Consider the following 18,007-nt stretch of genomic DNA (forward strand, 5'->3'; position numbering starts at 1 on the left):
ACAGTGGTGATTCAATACCACCAAAAGGAAGTTCTGTCCTAAAAAAAATAGATAAAATTATTTTGGGTACAGTGTTATTGTCATTCAAAGTTTGACTGTGCTGAAAACAGAAAAATGGCCTGGACTGTAAGGGGGTGAGAAACTGTCCGAACCAGAAATGAGTAGGCAAGAAAAAGCAACTGTACAAGGGTTGTGCTTGTACAGTATGTATTAGATCAGAAATATTAATGAGGTATTTGCTATTGCTCTAGCTTTTACACAAGTTCTAAAAGATCATACCATTTCACCCCCAAAACAGGTGCAAAAAATATTCCACACAATCAAAAATAACTGAACAATAAGGGTGACAAAAAGCCTTTTCCAAAATATTTATTTTGAAAATGGATGTACAAATACTTTTAAGAACCAGTCCTCCTAATACTGAGCATTTATAAAACAGCTTGTAGCGAAGAATGACAGAAGCACGGCCATTCCTTAAAAATTACAAAGGTATACAATCATCTGAAAAAGTAACTTCTCAAATAAAGCAACACAAAAAAAAAATAACCTGTTTCCACATTTGTCCACCAGAGTCCTGAATTGCTTCTATATGTGGTCCAGCGGTGGCTCCTTAGATATAAATGTACATTCACAACAGATGGCTTTGCTCCTTCAACGGGAGGCTTGGTAGAGCCGATTTGGGAAAACTGGAGCTAAAGTGAAGCTGTTGTCCACAGCAACTAGCCATTGCTATTTCAGCCTGGCTGGCTGCTATGCCCAAGAGATCCCTTTCTGTTTCAGTTTCCTTTGCCCCAGTTTCCATGGATCATCCCTACTGCTCGAAGTATACAGCTTTGTTCGAGAACTTTATGTAACAAAGAAAGACCTATACATGATATATTATTTTGTACAGCCCACTCCAACTTAACATTTGGGAAAAATAAAAATAAAATGAACACCCACCCGCCTGTATTTAACAGTCTTTGTAAAAAGAACATATGAAAGCCATGTTGGCCTAGAACCGATACAGCATTGTAGATGTGCCAGTTTTAAAAAGTATAAAATATTACATCTCCGTTCTTTTTTTTCTAGTTCATATAAAGCTACAACACAATAAAGGAAGAAAATCATTATATGTCTGTACAGGGTCCCTTTGTGTTTTTCATCCACTAGAGCTGCTATTTTAAATGCTTTGAAATGTGTTTGAACTTGAGGAAAATCAATATTCTCTTTGTAAAAAGCATACCACTTAATGACAACAGGCAGAAATGTTCTGTAAACATGATTAGCTTCCATAGAGGCCAACAGCTTACCCCTTCAAAAGCCCATCACGTCTTGTAATTGCGTATAATCTACCCAGAGTCTTTCAGTTGTTCAGGAACGGTCAGCAGTGGCGAAGGTAGTATTGCAAGTCTATGTCTATAAAGGCTATGGATATCTCTGGTATATGGCACATCTACCATAGTTAAACAAAAATCATCCTTCACAGCTTAAAAGAACTTTCATAGCACAGCATGATCAAGTACCGTTGTTTTAGCTTAGAAACAGACAGTTTAATTTAAATAAATCTAAGCTCCCTTATAACCATGGGTGCCATGCAGGGTCCATACGACACAAATTGTCCAGGCTGTTGGCAGCAGCTACTAGTGTGTTGACTTTGCTCTCTCCACCATCAAACTGGGCCAGGTTGTGCAGTCGCGACATAATGGCTGTGACAGCTTTCTGCACCAGAGAAACAAGCTGCTGGCTGTCCATGTTCTCAGGCTGCCCAGCTGGCGAAAGCGGAGAAGAAGTGTCTTCTTGTGTTTTCTTGTGCCAGGCGATTATTTCATCTCGCAGTACAGTTTTTAGGATGCCGTCAACCTGATGAAAAAAAAAAAAAAGAATGTATTATACAGTAAAACCCTGGATTGAGAGTAACTTGGTGTGAGAGTGTTTTGCAAGACAAGCAAGTTTTTTTTTTTTATACATTTTGACTTGATAAACAAGTGATGTCTTAATATACAAGCAGCGTCATGTCACAACTGAGTATGAAAGAGAAGAAAGGTGGCTCGAAGTGTAGCAATATGGTTACATTTAATGAAGGTACAACATTTAGCAACTCACATGGATGATGATTAAAAAAAGGCACATCTAAATATGCAGACATCCGGGGTAAAGCTGTTTACATAGACCATCCCCCGCACCGCCACCAACATCATCCCATTTACCCTGCACTCCACGAGCGCTTCAAGCCTGGCTTTTAGATCACTCTACTGCAGGGTAGTCCTCCCGGTCAGGATTGCAGACTGACAGCGGTGACAGCCGGAAGTGCAGAGGATGGTCTATGTGGACAGCTTTACCCCAAATGCCTGCATACTTAAATGTGCCTGTTTTAATCATCAACCATGTGAGTTACTAAATGTTGTACCTTCTTTAATTGTAACCATATTGCTACACTTAGAGGCGCCTCTCTTCTCTGTTATACTCTGTAGCTCCTGCTGGATTTTGCTTCTAATGCCCTTGTGGAGGCTTCCATTTGTGGATGGACATTTTATGGTTACACAACCAATCACATTGCTATACAGGGGGTCCCCTACTTACAAACATCCGACTTACAAACGACTCCTACTTACAAACGGAAGGAGACAACAGGAAGTGAGAGCAAATCTACCCCTAGGAAGGGAAATTCACTCCTGTAAGAGCTATTATGGGGAAAAGGTACCTCCACTGATGCTTTATCACCAAGGCTTGTTTCCACAACAACCCAAAATTTTCAAAATCCAATTGTCATTGGGACAGAAAGGGAGGTGAAATCTTCTGAACAGGGGCACACACAGCAAAACAAATGTTACAGGGGTGTTAACCCTTCCCTATGCTATCCAAAAAGCTTAAAAATAGTTTTTTTGGCTGGAGCTACACTTAAAAAATGTACCTGTTCCGACTTACAAACAGATTCAACTTAAGAACAAACCTAAAGTCCCTAACATGTTTGTAACCCGGGGACCCCCTGTAATCTTTTTATATGGACTATAAACTGAAGGACTTATGAATAAATGGTTGTGGAATGAATCCTCTGAGTTTCCATTATTTCTTAATGGGGAAATTCACTTTGCTATATGAGTGCTTTGGATTAAAAGCATGTTCCCGGAACGAATTATGCTCGCAATCCAAGGTTTTACTGTATTATTGTATTTAGAGAAGAAAAAAGCAGTTGAGGGAGGAGAACAGTCGATTAGCTGTAAGAAAAGCTTCACTGGAAGTGTGTTTCTTTTGTTAACCAAAACACAGTCTATGCCAGTGTTTCTCAACCTTCCTAATGCCGTGGCCCCTTGATAAAATTTCTCAAGTTGTGGGGACCCCTAACAGTAAAATGATTTTCGTAGCGTGGGTTGTCAGCACCCAAGGCAAGACAAGTAATTTGCGCCACTAACCCGCAGATATTTAGTGCTCCCTGAGACCCTTCCACTCATACAGTATTAAAACCCCTTATGGTACATTTTAGGATGTACCACTCTCTTTGTTCTCCTTTCTTTCCCTTTTATCTCTCTCTTTCCTAATTGCTTTTTTTCCCTATCCCTCTCTCTAGCCGTCTTTCTTGTTTTCTCTTTCTCTCCCTTTTTTCTTTGTTCCTCCCCCTCCTTTTCTCTCCCTTATATGTATGCTCTATTTTTATTCCTTCTCTTACTCCTTGGTGGGGGAGTGGGGGGAATGGGATGAGTGGCAGTGCTGACGGGGAGTTGGGATCAGTGGCAGTGCTGGGGGGAGTTCTGATCAGCCAACTTAGGTGCTCTTGAGCAAGGTCATCTGAGCACTGTAGTGTGGACTTTTAATGGCAACTATAATCACAGGTAGTGTTACTCGCTGTGTCTCCGACTTTGTGGTGTCTCGTAGCAGTGACACCCATGGCGAAATCAGGAGATGGACTCCTCCAGCCCCTCCCACTTCACATTCCTCACCAGTCAGCTGACCTCTAGTCTCTGCCCCCCCAGCCATGCCGTGAACTGAATGGGTGGCTGCGAAGAGGCTGAGTGGGCGGCCACAGGCTCCAGGAACAGCCCAACTGAGCGGTCACAGGCTCCAGGGACAGCCCTGCTTGGCTGCCGCATAAAGGCTGGGAGAGCAGTGCAGGCTTCAGGAACCGCCCAGGATTCGGTGACCCCTGGCAAATCATCATTTGACCCCCGAGGGGGTCCCGACCCCCAGGTTGAGAACCACTGGTCTATGCTAACCAGGCCACTAATATTTCAAAGAAACCTGTACTTAAATAGCTTTAAAACCCTATGAGTCACCAATCCAGCACAAATGTACTGATCAGGTGTTGAGTTTTTGTATGCTTGCTTCATGTCTTTGACTCACAGTGATAAAAGCAGACTACCAAGCAACTACTATCTTCCAAATTAACAACCAAAGGATCCATATTTTTCTCAGCATTGGTTAACTTTAAGCACTTCAATACTGGGCACTTCACCCCCTTCCTGCCCAGGTCAATTTTCACCATTCAGATCTGTCGCATTTGAATGACAATTGGGTGGTCATGAAACTGTACCCATATTAAATTGTTATCATTCTTTTGGCGACATATAAAGCTTTCTTTTGGTGGTATTTAATCACCACTGGGTTTTTTTTTTTTTTTTTGCTAAACAGAAAAAAAACGAAAATGAAAGAAAAAAAAATTCTTAGTTTTTATTATAAAATTTTGCAAGTAATTTTTCTTCTTCACTGATGTGCGCTCATGTGGCGGTGCTGGTGAGGCTGCACTAATTATCAGGAAACTGAAGATCAGTGCTGTGATTATCAGTGTAAATGTGCTCTGTCAGCCTTGCCCTTTATCGGCTCTCCTTTCCTCACACCGACAGCGTGTGAGGAAAGGAACCCCGATATCCAGCAAGTTTGTTTACATGTGATCAGCTGTGATTGAACACAGCTGAACACATGGTAAGGGGCCGCTGTGATTAGCCCTTTACCTCGATCTATGATCAGCTGTGTCCAAAGGACACAGCCATCACAGGGCGTGCAGGAGGTGTGTTCTGGGACGATGTCCATAGACACCCTTCCAGAACAATAGAGCTATCATTTGGCCATTGTGCATTACTGAGTGGTTGTAAACTCTTGCATATACCCACTGACGTGTCTGGCCTCAGATGATAAAGAGAAATGGAACCGGTTTATCTATAGCCATTTTCCCTGTACAGCCTTGTATAACTCGGATAAAAAAAATAATTTTCACAGACTCACAAAGCAGGGGTTGGGAGCTGAAATTACACACTGTACAACAGAATGTACAGCTGAGGATATGAATCACGTGCCGTGTGAGGAATCTCCCCCCCCCCCTCCATCACCTTTTTATCTCTTGCTATCGGGAAAACCTGTCAGAAGTGACTGATGCTCATAGCAGAGAAGATTCAAACTGCTTTTGGATAGAGGGAAGTAAACACGTATAGAAATATGTGCTTTGTGCAGATTTCAGGTTTACAACCACTTCACCCACTTGCTGTATATACGGTACATGTCCTGGACAGCAAACACGACTACATCCTGGTACTGTTATTTAGTGTTGGCAATCAGCTTTCATGTAAGAGTGATTTGGGCGCTGCAGAGCCAGAGATTTCTGGCCGGATCAGCAGATTTTTTTTCCTAAAAATATCAAATGCTTTCAACCTATTTTTTTTAACAGAGCAAATATTAACTTTTTGGGGTTAGATATGCTCTAAAGGAGAAGTACAGCCAAAGCTTGTTTGGCTATACTTCTCATGTGGATCACAGGAGTGCACTCCTGTGACCTGTTTTCAGCTGACAGCGGGCTGAATCCCACTGTTGGCTGAGGTCACATTACCGGTCCAGGCTGGGGAAAGATCGCGACCATATACCAGCCTGGACCAGCACCTGGCTCAGCCTCTCACCAAGCTGCTGAGAGCCTGAGCCAGCGACTCCCACCCCTTCACAGCCCAGCGATCCAGGGGGCACAGAGCAGAGAACGGTGACTGACCGTCACCAGCTCTCTGTTCAGGGAGCTCTGAGAATCAAGCGATCATCGGTGTTCGATTGCTCAGTTCTCAGTCTTCGAGCCCCCAGGGGACAGATGCTGCATCAGATCTGCATCCACCTAGGTAAGTATGAGTCTAAAAAAAAAAAAAAAAAAACACAAAAAAGGAATACCCATGCTTTGCTTTGAAGGGTTAGGTTGATACTACAGCACACCTATCACTGCATATGTGCGGACATGCAGCTGATATGCTTTGTGATGACATTCTTCATACAGTGCGATGCTTTTTTTTCCTCATGTGTTGCAGAGCATTGAAACACATAACCTTTTCTTTTACTGCACGAACAATTCAACTGCCTATACTCATGTTGACCTGTATAAACTGGCATCGCAGTATTAAATGTGGGTGCTCTGTTTTGACTACACATACTCCTCAGTTGTATTTCCAATTGTTCCAATTGACAACTTAAGCCAGGAAGCTGAAGCCTGGCTCTACCTCCTTCCACATCACTGTACTGTTATGGCAATGTGATGAGGGCCTCACTGAGCAAAAAGGGTCTGCAGGCATTGAAGGGTCAAGTACAGACTTCCTAGTTATAGTCAATATTTGCATAGTAGAAGTGATCAGTTCTCAGGTTCCTAAGGCACTAGAACTGTGCACGAGCACACTGAAGGGTGCCAGCTTTATCATGCAACAGCAGTTGCCTGTAGATGAAATGGGCTCGAGGCTTTCATGCACAATAACTCTGTAACCTGCTCAAGTAACTCGCCATCAGGAAATTCAAAATTACACTTTTGGAAAGCAGCAACTATGATTTTGGCAGGAAATATAAGCAGTTGGTAGGACTGGGTGGTTCTGTGAATTGGACAAAACCAAATTGTATACAAGCCGAATCCTTCAGCATGCCTCATTCCAGCAGATGGGAGTCTTTAGCTGGGTGAAATGAGATCAAATCCAACAGCTACATTTAGCATTCTTCCTTTTAATAAAAATGAATTCAACAAGAAACAAGAAACCACCGTATAATGCTGACAGATGATGTTGTCTATGGCAATCTGCTTTAATTAAAAAAAAATCGACTGTGCTGATATAGCCGAATATTGTTTCTGTTCTTTAGAGGAGCTATATCTTAAAGATAATTTTGCATTTGAAGATGGGGAGAAGAGAGGTCAATGTGTGTTCAGAATCTTCAGCATGTCTTTGTTCAAAGTCTGAATATGAACAGACACATACACGCACGCTCTGAACTAAAAAATAGTAGAAAAAACTGATCCATTCACTGAAAGGACATTGTTTTGACTGGATGGAGCTGGTGTGCATGTATTGTCCTATTGTGCTGCTGTCATGCGACATGATTTTCACACCAACGCACCCACCACCAGAACGATAAAAGTGAAAAAAAATAATCTCCAGCCCAAAATTGTATACTGCTAATCGTATTTACGTTTACAATTGTGGCCTCTTAAACATACCTTAAAATTGGGCTGTGCAAAGCACCGAGCCACAGCAATCATGGAAGCAGTCAGTGGTCCCGACACGCCAATTGTAGTGAGAAACTCAGAAATGTTTGGGGTTAGTCGAAATGGGACAGGACGGTTGGCGTCCAGATCTCCTGTAGCATCATTGATATCAAACCGAAAGTAGGCCACGTTTAGCTTGCCGGTATCCTATAGAAAAGGAAAATATTCAAAAGAAAATTAAACATCTGGATTAAATGCTGCAATAACAAATACTTACAGTGAAGAGAGGTAGCTGGAAATAAAAATATCCAAAACAATTTTACAAATTAATATAAAAAAAAAACAAAACAAAAACAGTACGGTATATAAACGCCAACAATAAACTTTTCGTATTTGCTTTCCTTTTGGTCTGTATAACTATACCATTCGAAAGCTTTTTGCTAGATCTATTCGAGAAGTCAAAAAAAAAACTAAATCTTTTTATCCAGCCAGAAATCTTGTACTGATTGTTGCTCTATGGAGTATTATTTCAAACCATGTTATCAGAAAAAGTGTTATGCCCCTTACACACGGTCGGACTTTGTTCAGACATTCCGACAACAAAATCCTAGGATTTTTTCCGACGGATGTTGGCTCAAACTTGTCTTGCATACACACGGTCACACAAAGTTGTAGGAAAATACGATCATTCTGAACGCGGTGACGTAAAACACCTACGTCGGGACTATAAACGGGGCAGTGGCCAATAGCTTTCATCTCTTTATTTATTCTGAGCATGGGTGGTACTTTGTCCGTCGGATTTGTGTACACACGATCGGAAATTCTGACAACGGATTTTGTTGTCGGAAAATTTTATAGCCTGCTCTCAGACTTTGTGTGTCGGAAAATCCGATGGAAAATGTGTGATGGAGCCCACACACTGTCGGAATTTCTGACAACAAGGTCCTATCACACATTTTCTGTCGGAAAATCCGACCGTGTGTACGGGGCATTACAGCTACAGAACACCTACCCACTTATGTTAAGGAGAAAAAACAAAAAAGGAAATCAATACAGACACCATATCCAATGGCTGCCTCGCTGCATAACATATTTTTGTTTACAGGTTTAGATATACACTATATTGCCAAAAGTATTAGGACGCCTGCCTTTACACGCACATGAACTTTAATGGCATCCCAGTCTTTGTCCATAGGGTACAATATTGAGTTGGCCCACCCTTTGCAGCTATAACAGCTTTAACTCTTCTGGGAAGGCTGTCCACAAGGTTTAGGAGTGTGTCTATGGGAATGTTTGACCATTGTTCCAGAAGCGCATTTGTGAGGTCAGGCACTGATGTTGGATGAGAAGGCCTGGCTCGCAGTCTCTGCTCTAATTCATCCCAAAGGTGTTCTATCTGGTTGAGGTAGGGTTGAGGCAGGCCCAGTCAAGTTCCTCCACCCCAAACTCGCTTATTTATTTCTTTATGGACCTTGTTTTGCACTGGTGTGCAGTCATGTTGGACCAGGAAGGGGCCATCACAAAACTGTTCCCACAAAGTTTGGAGCATGAAATTGTCCAAAATGTCTTGGTATGCTGACGCCTTAAAAGTTCCCTTCACTGGAATTAAGGGGCAAGCCCAACCCCTGAAAAACAACCTGCGCTTCTGAAAGAATGGTCAAACATTCCCATAGACAGACTCCTAAATCTTGTGGACAGCGTTCCCTGAGTTGAAGCTGTTATAGCTGAAAAGGGTGGGCCAATTCAATATTGAACCCTACGGACTAAGACTGGGATGCCATTAAAGTTCATGTGTGTGTAAAAGCAGGCACCCCAATACTTTGGTAATATAATGCACTTCAATGCATAACTTTAATGCAGGTTTGCTAAAAATTGGCAATAATAGGTTTGAAAAATCATGCGATGTTGAAGAATAATCAAAACAACAATCATACACAGATGTTGGCTACCCACTAAGTTCCATATTTTTTTTTAATCTTATACGTAAGCATTCCTTATACCAGGTTTGTATGTATGGATATAGGGAATGCATGAAAGCTTTGTTCACATCTCTCTATTAATTTCAGGACTAAACACAATTTATTAAAACTGGAGCAGCTATACACAGCAACCAAAGCCTAAGAAGCTGATTAGTTGTAACGCACACGGCTGCTCCAATTAATGATATATTACCACCCAATTATTGTTTTTAGTCAAGAAAATATGAAACATTTTCTGTTAATATTTTGTATCACCACATCCAGACAGCAGGAGGAGCTTTATGCGCCTCTTCACATGTTTTCCAGTTTCTCCATACCTCCTGTTTACAGATCTCAATAGCTCAACGAAAAATTTACACACACACAAGTTAATGAATCAGAGAAGTTCTTCATCTGCTCCCTGCATTCTGCTTGCTGTGAAACTCTAGAACAAGCAGAGCACAGTTAAAATTATTGAAGGAAAAAAAAAGATGCACGGCCCTGCAATTTATGCGTTTTATATATTTGAGTAACTTTGCAGTGTACAGCAGATAGTATAGTCCACTCCTTATTTAAATGGGGAGCCTAAGCATGGCTACTTGCCTACATAAGGCTTTGAATTCCTTTGTGACAGGCTACTGTGTAAAGAACATACTTGTGTGTAGTGGAGCATGGATTTCATTATACTGTACACCTTTGATGGAAATAGGACTATCATTTCCCAGCTGTCTTTTCCTTTCAAAGATTAGAAAATAAAACTGAAATATAAGATCCCCTTTTATATATATAGGATTGCAGTCTACAGTGGTTGTTCCTTGGAGAGACTATGCAGGTTATGAGGTAAAATTACTGGACAGAAATTGGGATATTTGTTATCCACTTAAGTAATAGGCTACTGGAAGCAATCCAAGACAAGAAATGAGAGTCAATCATTTTTTTCCTGCTAAATTGCTGCACAGGAAGCTCACTCCCTACTAATATATATATATATATATATATATATATATATATATATATATATATATATATATATATATATATATATATATATATATATATATATATATAAAAAACACCTTGGTTTCAAGGCTGAACTCCAGACAGATTTCTAAAAAGTCACTACCCCATTAAGTTATGACCTTCATTAAAACAAATACATTTTTACACAAAGCTAGCATGAGTACTTCAATGTATCTGTCAATTACTTTCTACTACATTACACAGTGCTGTTAGTAAGGCCCGATTCACATGGGTGTAGTTAAGCGTACGCCTGTGCAAAGGGCTGTCTTTGCCCGCATGTGATGCAAAGGTGTTCCCTGCATCCATGTGCAGGCTGCCCCATTCATGTCTAGTGGGAGGCAGTGGCTGCACGTACACAGCCATTGGTCCCAATTCAACAGCCGAGCAGGTGCGTGTCTCTGAACACAAACCGTGTGTGGGTTTGGTAACGTATGGAGCCCATGACGGCTATGGTGGGTGTCAGCACAAACATCTGTTTCTTGGTCGTCTCTACACTGAATGAAACATACATGACAAGCGTCTCATGACTTCTGGTTTCAGGAGTGGTTATTCCTTGGCTGCTGTAGACAGCAAATTACCATGAGATCAATAATTCTAGGACTCTCATTTACAGTTAACGCTAAACTGATTACCTGTAAATCCTTTTAAAGAGTTGCCTATGGATAGTTTTTGGTATCAGAGTTTATTGCCCTTTCACAGCAACAAGAAATTCTAAGGCCCAACATATTCAAAATCCATTTACTCAAAGTAACCTCACCCATTTAAATGTTACCAAAAAATGGGTATGTGTTTGTGTGCACTAAATTAACTATTTGTTTTTTTTTTTTTTTTTTTTACTAGAAATCTGGGTTTGATAAAGTTGTGCAATCGTGTGACATAAAAAAATTGCAATTCACCATTTCATTCTCCATGGTTTCCCCCTTTCAGAAAATATATCATGTCTGGGGGTTTTAACTAATCTTCAGGCCTAAAAAGAACATTTTGCCATGTGTGGTGAAGCAAAAAGATTGTGCATGGCAGTAAAAAAAGTGTGTGTGTGTGTGTGTGTGTGTGTGTGTGTGTGTGTGTGTGGTGGGGGGGGGGGGGGGGGGGGTTAGGGAACCCTACCTGAACAGAAAACTATTTAAGGAGGCTTAAAAAAGTGACAGTTGGCAGGATTCTTCTCTGGGATTCCTGAGATAAACTAGCTTGTAATTCACATTCACTGATCCTTTAACAAGATATGGGATTTTGCCAGAGCATTTTCCAGTCGCTGTAATAACAGAATAGTGAGCTACTGCGCTTTCTGCTTCTTCAGTATGCGGTTAGAACATTGGGATAAATGGTTAAGCTGAAATGTTGTCTAAGTACTACACAAACATAAGAATCTAACTGTGGAGCGGGTAGACGAGCAGCTGGAGCAGGAACAGTTAAGTCCGCTGTGCAATTATAGGAGGATTTGTACAGTTATGTTCAGCATGAGTGGTTTGATCAACAGCAGAAGATTTTCTGCTTCTTCAAATACTCCACACACCTGTGCAATCTGCAGCATCTCTGGATTCAGCCTGTTCAAATGAAAGACAAATTCTGCAAAGCCGATCAAAGCTAGCTGGATGGTAAACATCTTTCTGAAGGTCCAGTAGTCGGTGGCGTTGGGGAACGTGTGTAAAGCCCACTCCTTCAGCATGCTTCGTGGAACCATGTTACTCTGCACCTCTTTCAGGATGTCACGCAGAACCTGCAGCAAATAAAAAAAATAAGACTAATAAATTACCACCAGCTTTATCATTTAGTCTTGTTTAGTAGAATTTAGATTTAGTATCATTTTATCATTTAGGTTTTGCAACTGACCAGTTGATTATGACTTATGCCTGGTACACACAATGAGATTAGATTTGGTGAGATTGTTTGCATGCTAGTCTCATATCAAAAATTAAGAGGTTACTAAAAGCTCCCAGAATTCTTGTACGACAGAACAAAAATGTATAAGTGATGTAATGCGTTGTAATGTATTTGTATTGAATGTTTGGATGAAAACTGTACCAATTACCCACTTCAATACTGGGCACTTTCACCTCCTTCCTGTCCAGGCCATTTTTCAGCTTTCAACGATGTTGCACTTTGAATGACAATTGCGCGGTCATGCAACTCTGTACCCATATGAATTTTTAAGCTTTCTTTTGGTGGTATTAAATCACCACTGGGTTTTTTATTTTTTGCTAAAAAACGAAAAAATACCAATACCAAAAATATATTTTTTTTAAAGTTTCTGTCAGAAAATTTTATTGTAATAAAAATAAGTAATTTTTCTCCTTTACTGATGTGCACGGATATGCAGCACTGATATGCAGCGCAGACTGTCAGTGTGAGGCGAGGAGAGCCGATAAATGGCACTTCCTTGTTTAAATGTAGTCGGCTGCGGCAAAGAGCCGCGGCGATATCGGGGTTGCGCCGTGTTCCAGGAACGTCATATGACATCATCTCAGAATGAGAGCCCCACCACTACCGACCAGTCTATCAAGAGCATGTCGTCTACGTACGCTATAACCGTTCTACCTTGAGCCCTTACTCTGGCCAGAGGAGGGGCCAAGATCTTTGTAAACACCCGAGGTGCAGTAGCTAGCCCGAAAAGCAGAGCTACAAACTGAAAGTGGCGTTTTCCTACTTCAAAATGCAGATACTGCCCCTTCATAAGAGGCTTTAACGTTTTGTCTTGTAGACTTCCTCCCCCAGGACTTTTTGTCCCTGGGGTTAATTCAGATTTAATTCTTGAGCCTGATGGAGGAGGCCGTTGCGACTGCCTGGAGGCTGATGCTCCTGGCACTGGGGAAAGAGCATGTTTAAAAGAGGGACGTTTCTTACATATTTACATAGTTAGTAAGGTTGAATAAACAGACAGCAGTCCATCCAGTTCAACCTGAGTGAGTGTGGGTACTTGTCTACAATCATCCCTATTTTTATTTAAGGTACCCATATGGTGCCGCCAATTCACGCAGCACTCTGCACATACATCGTACACCCACATTGGTCCCTACCCTCAATGAGCCCACAATCCAAGGTCCCCAACTCACATGCATATACTAGGGCCAATTTTGAACAGAAGCCAATTAACCTACCAGCATGTCTTTGGAGTTCTTAACTGGCAAGAGGGTGCTTTTCCCACTAGAGATCTTTTGGATATAATTGTCCAAATCCTCCCCGAAGCTTCTTACATGGTGATTCGGCTGACCAATTTTTCAACCAGATTCTACGCATATGCACCAACCCAAGCGTAAGGCAAGAGGTCTGGAGGATAGGATCTCTGATTGCATCAACTGCAAAACACAAAGCCGCTGGTAGGTTGGCCAACCCCCCGGGCTTGCTGTTCAGGTAAAACTGAGCACCTGTTTAACATGGTCTCTCAAGTATTGACAAACTCCGATTCCTGCCACTGCAGGTTGAGCCACTGAACCTGCCAAGGAGAAAACGTTTTTTAACAGGAATTCCAATTTCTTATCAGTTGGATCCCTAAGCATCTGAGCTTTAACAGGACAAGTCAGATTTTTATTTACGGTGGATATGGCAGCATCAATTGCCGGTATACCCCACATCTTTGTCAATTTTTCTTCCATAGAATACAGTGTTGAAAACTTTTTAGGAGGGAAAAAATGTTTATCTGGGTGATCCCACTCAGAATAAATAAGCTTTTTCCAGTAAACCATGAACCGGAAAGGCATGTGTAGTTTGAGGAGGCTTCAGTGAACCCAAACAAGAGGAGGGTTCTTCAACTGACTCAGATACGGGTAACTTAAATGTGGAGCGGACCAATCCAGAAAGAATTTGCACCACCAAGTTGAAGAGGGCCCTTCTCCACTTGATTCCTCAGAAGAGGAGTCCTCAGTTTCATCCCGGTCCTCTGTGGGGGATTCCTCTTCTTTTTCCCCCAGAGTTCCTCTGTTTGAGGGTCCTGGGTGGCAGAGGGGGACCTAATGTGTTTTCTTCCACTGAGTGAAGATGTGATTAAGGCCACTAGTCTTTCCTCTAATCCATTTATGGTTGAGGAAAAAAAACCTCCTGAGTAATGTTTACAGGGGCTGAAGTGCCAGAAGCAGTTGCAGCCCCTGACCCCGACGGCTCACCCTGGCCAGGTCCTTCAGGGTGGGAAGGTGCTGCAGAGGGGGGTCCTCAGAGCATGAGGGAGATCCCTTAGAGCCCCTATTTTTCAGGGTATTTGTACCTCTTCTGCCCATAGTGCCAAGCAACAAAGGCAGAGGTACTACCAGAATGCACTGACTGCTGAGCAATGTAGTTCAGCAACTGCTGCTGCTACCAAGTCTCAGACTGGTGCCTAAGTAAATGTTGCGTCCCACACTCACATGTACCCATCTTCTCTGTGTCCCTCCATAAGTCGTGTGCATCTGAAAAAGAGTGCACTTTATAGCTTGTGTGTAGCCTACGATGTGGGCGCCTAACCACGCCGACGTCGCGTTAACGATCTGCCCCCCTCGCCTTTTAAAATAAGACCGCTTTCCAACGCGAGCCGAGGCTCCGATCCTCGGAACAAGCATGGAGGGGAGGCTGGGGTGGAGGAGAGAGGAGGGCCGGTGGATGGGAAGCCGTTGTAATGGCGACGGGCGGTGCGGTATACTACCACTTTCCTGTGCCTTAACCTAAGCCATGGGGGGAGAATCCCTGCAAGGAGTCTCCCTTACCTTATCCAGCTGCAGGGTTATGTGTAACAGACCCAATCTTCACCTCTCACAATGGGCTCCGTTTAGAAAAAACCCTTCAGAGACTGGGGCCCCCTTTGTATAGGGGAATCCGCAGTTCTGGGCCTGTAAAGCACCCCGCCAGGAACATGGCTGAAAAAAACAAATACTGGATCCCGGGGTCCAGCTCTCTAAAAAGAAAAGCGTTACAGGTAAAACCTTGTTTCTTCGAACACGAGGCCTGGGTACCATCCAACTCAGCCTGGAAAAGACACCTTGAATGAATCCGGTTGCATGGCTTTCCCCAGTGCAGGATATTCCAGCGGAGCTCAGCACAACTTTACTCGTGACCAACACCTAAGACACTGGCGAAAAAAACTGAGGTACTCCCAGTAAGTGGAGGGGTTATATAGGGGGTTGAACTTCCTGTCTAGGGTGTGCCAGTGTCCAATCACCTAGTGATACCCTATATAACCCATCATTAATTACTGAGACCCTGTGTCCCGTGATGTACGAGAAAGAAAAAGGTCTACTTAAACTATTCCATGTATGCCATATGCCCTTGTTCGAACCATTATGGAACAGTACTTCATATAGCACTTCACCTTGAGTGACCAAACTGTGCTCAGTATTTGAGTTCTCAGTGCATGAATTTGATTTATAAATTGCTCAGATTTATTGTCATGCCAATAATGTATACTCCGCAGGGCTGATGCTCTTAGTACTCAGAACCATAGTAGGTGAAAAAAATCTTGTGTACTGGAAGCCATTTTTTTCTTTTACTTTTTCCATTTACTTAAATTATGGAAACTGCTTTCCTTATTGGACTTAAAGACTTCTGTTATATTAATCCACAAGGTCTGATGACTCACCAGAGGCTATTGATTATTATGCAATGTATGCAGAGCTGAATCTGTTCAAGAATACTAATCCTTAAAGGAAAAGTGCATTTTAAAACAGGCACACTTACCTCGATTCAATAGTAGCGGTTCTGCTGTTTATTTAAACCCATCTACGTCTTCTGTGTCCTGAGTCCTGCACATTACAGACTCACAGACTTTCTATGGGACTGTCTCAATTAACTCTGGCCTCAGGACACAACCCCATAGAAGTCTATAGGGCACAAATGCGCAGACGCAGCAAGGTAAGTATTCGTTTGTGGAATGGAAGGGTGGACTTGGGGCCAGTTCACACTGCTCCTCTGTGAAATCGCAGAGCAGCCCAAGCGATTCACGGCTCCGGCAGCTCTGCGTTAGCACTAGGGGGCAGTGTGATGCACAAATAATCGCATCCCACTATTCCCTTTTTTTTGTAATAACTATTTTAAGTGTACAAAACATACACTTCATTCACTGCAATGTCAGACACCGTGCTGCCTGATATTGCAGTGCAATTCGGGGCAGTGCGCTGCAATAAAATGCAGCATTTTATCACAGCATGTTTTCGATATGCAGAATTTTATCATAGCATGCTGCAGCGCAGTACTAGGCCACGTTGCAGTGTGAGTGGGACAAATAGGAAACAATTGTTTCCTGTGTGTTCCTGCGGTGACAGATGCTTTACTATGTGGTAAAGCATCTGGTTACCGCATATAATGTGAAATGGCCCTTATCCTTTAATACAGTTTGGCAAGCAGAAGGAGCAGAAAATACACAAAAGGAATAGATTATGGTTACAGCTAATGTCACGTATGAGAAAGACCAAAAAGATTTAAGAAAAACGCCAACAGCAATGCAGACAGAAATAATTTTTTTTTTTTCTGGCCAATAGGGTCTCAGACAGGAAGCTGTGATAAATAATGCAGATATGCATGGTTTATGCCTCCAGTTTGGGCTTCACAGCAAAGTGTAAGTATTCGCAAAAGGGCACCAAGGAGGATTTTTTGGACCAGAGGTAATACTGAGCACCTTGTCATCTCCCTAATGGCAGCACTTTTGGGTACAAAATAGTAAAGGTCAACAGGTTCACTTTAAGAACAGCAAACTAAACAAATCTCTACAGGAAACAGAAGAAGCTAAAAGCATATAAGGCACATATGCAGAAAATGTATCTTTTCATATAGCAGATCACCATGTGCACATCAAAAGCCCTGTTCAGCTGCTCAAGATGAATAAGCATATAATCATCTTGGGCTGATCTCATTTACACTGGAATGACATACTTGCATGAAAATGGATACTGCAGGATGATTAAACCAGATCAGGGTGTAGAATGCCTCTACAGTGCACCTTCCAAATTCATTAATCAAAGATTCCGTACCTGATGACTGGCTTGAGTCCCTCGCGCTTGAACTGTAGCCAATCTGTCATAGTAACGTGAAATAGGGTTGTCATGCTCGATGCCTTTCTTGGCACAGCGCTGCTTATAGATCTCCACCAAGGAGAGAGAAGAGGGATTGTCTTCAACCAGACGCATCTGCGGTGAGACGGCCACAACACGGGGGACTGGAAATTATTGTTTGGAGAGGGAATGAATAAAATAAAAAAGGGAAGAGAGGGAAATTGATTAATGCAACAGGAAAGTAATGCAGACAGGGAAAGCCATAACACCATTGTGTAAATATCTGTCTGACCAAGAAATTAGCAGACGGAGGCACCGAGCACTCAACATGGCATTCACAACCATTTCATATTTTAGCTATATGACATAATTTATCTTTCATAGTCTCCATTAAACACCAGCAAAGTCATGTTCAACTCTTTTCCTTTCTGGTGAATCACATGAGGTAGGCTTCTGGACCCTCTTACACTTACCACCCCCACTTCTTACTCCTCAGCAATTGGCAACACCTGGCCCTTCCAAGTATGTGACCTTCACCCCTGTGACAGTGCTGGGATATAGCTGCCACCAGGCCTAAGCACTTTGATATGGCCAGAGAAAAAGAGGTCAATGCTCCCCAAAGCTGTCAGTAAGCTTAAGCACTACTTAAAAGATTGCTAACAGCTTGTTTAAAAATG

The 18,007-nt window shown here is 42.2% G+C and overlaps 1 protein-coding gene across 3 annotated transcripts in view; it reads right to left on the minus strand.

Moving 5' to 3' along the window:
• Positions 1-353: 353 nt before the first annotated feature.
• The window catches only part of TRRAP (transformation/transcription domain associated protein), a 242,519-nt gene continuing 224,865 nt past the window's right edge, over positions 354-18,007 (minus strand). For all 3 annotated transcript variants that reach the window (XM_073590992.1, XM_073590991.1, XM_073590990.1), the window contains 4 exons: positions 17,310-17,494; positions 11,897-12,100; positions 7,418-7,612; positions 354-1,842 (listed from right to left, as the gene is read on the minus strand). In XM_073590992.1, the coding sequence (XP_073447093.1) occupies positions 1,558-1,842; positions 7,418-7,612; positions 11,897-12,100; positions 17,310-17,494 (869 nt within the window). In that variant the 3' untranslated portion in view covers positions 354-1,557. The remainder of the gene's footprint in view (positions 1,843-7,417; positions 7,613-11,896; positions 12,101-17,309; positions 17,495-18,007) is intronic.

Source organism: Aquarana catesbeiana, linkage group LG06, assembly GCF_042186555.1.
Source record: "Aquarana catesbeiana isolate 2022-GZ linkage group LG06, ASM4218655v1, whole genome shotgun sequence".
Lineage (NCBI taxonomy): Eukaryota > Metazoa > Chordata > Amphibia > Anura > Ranidae > Aquarana > Aquarana catesbeiana.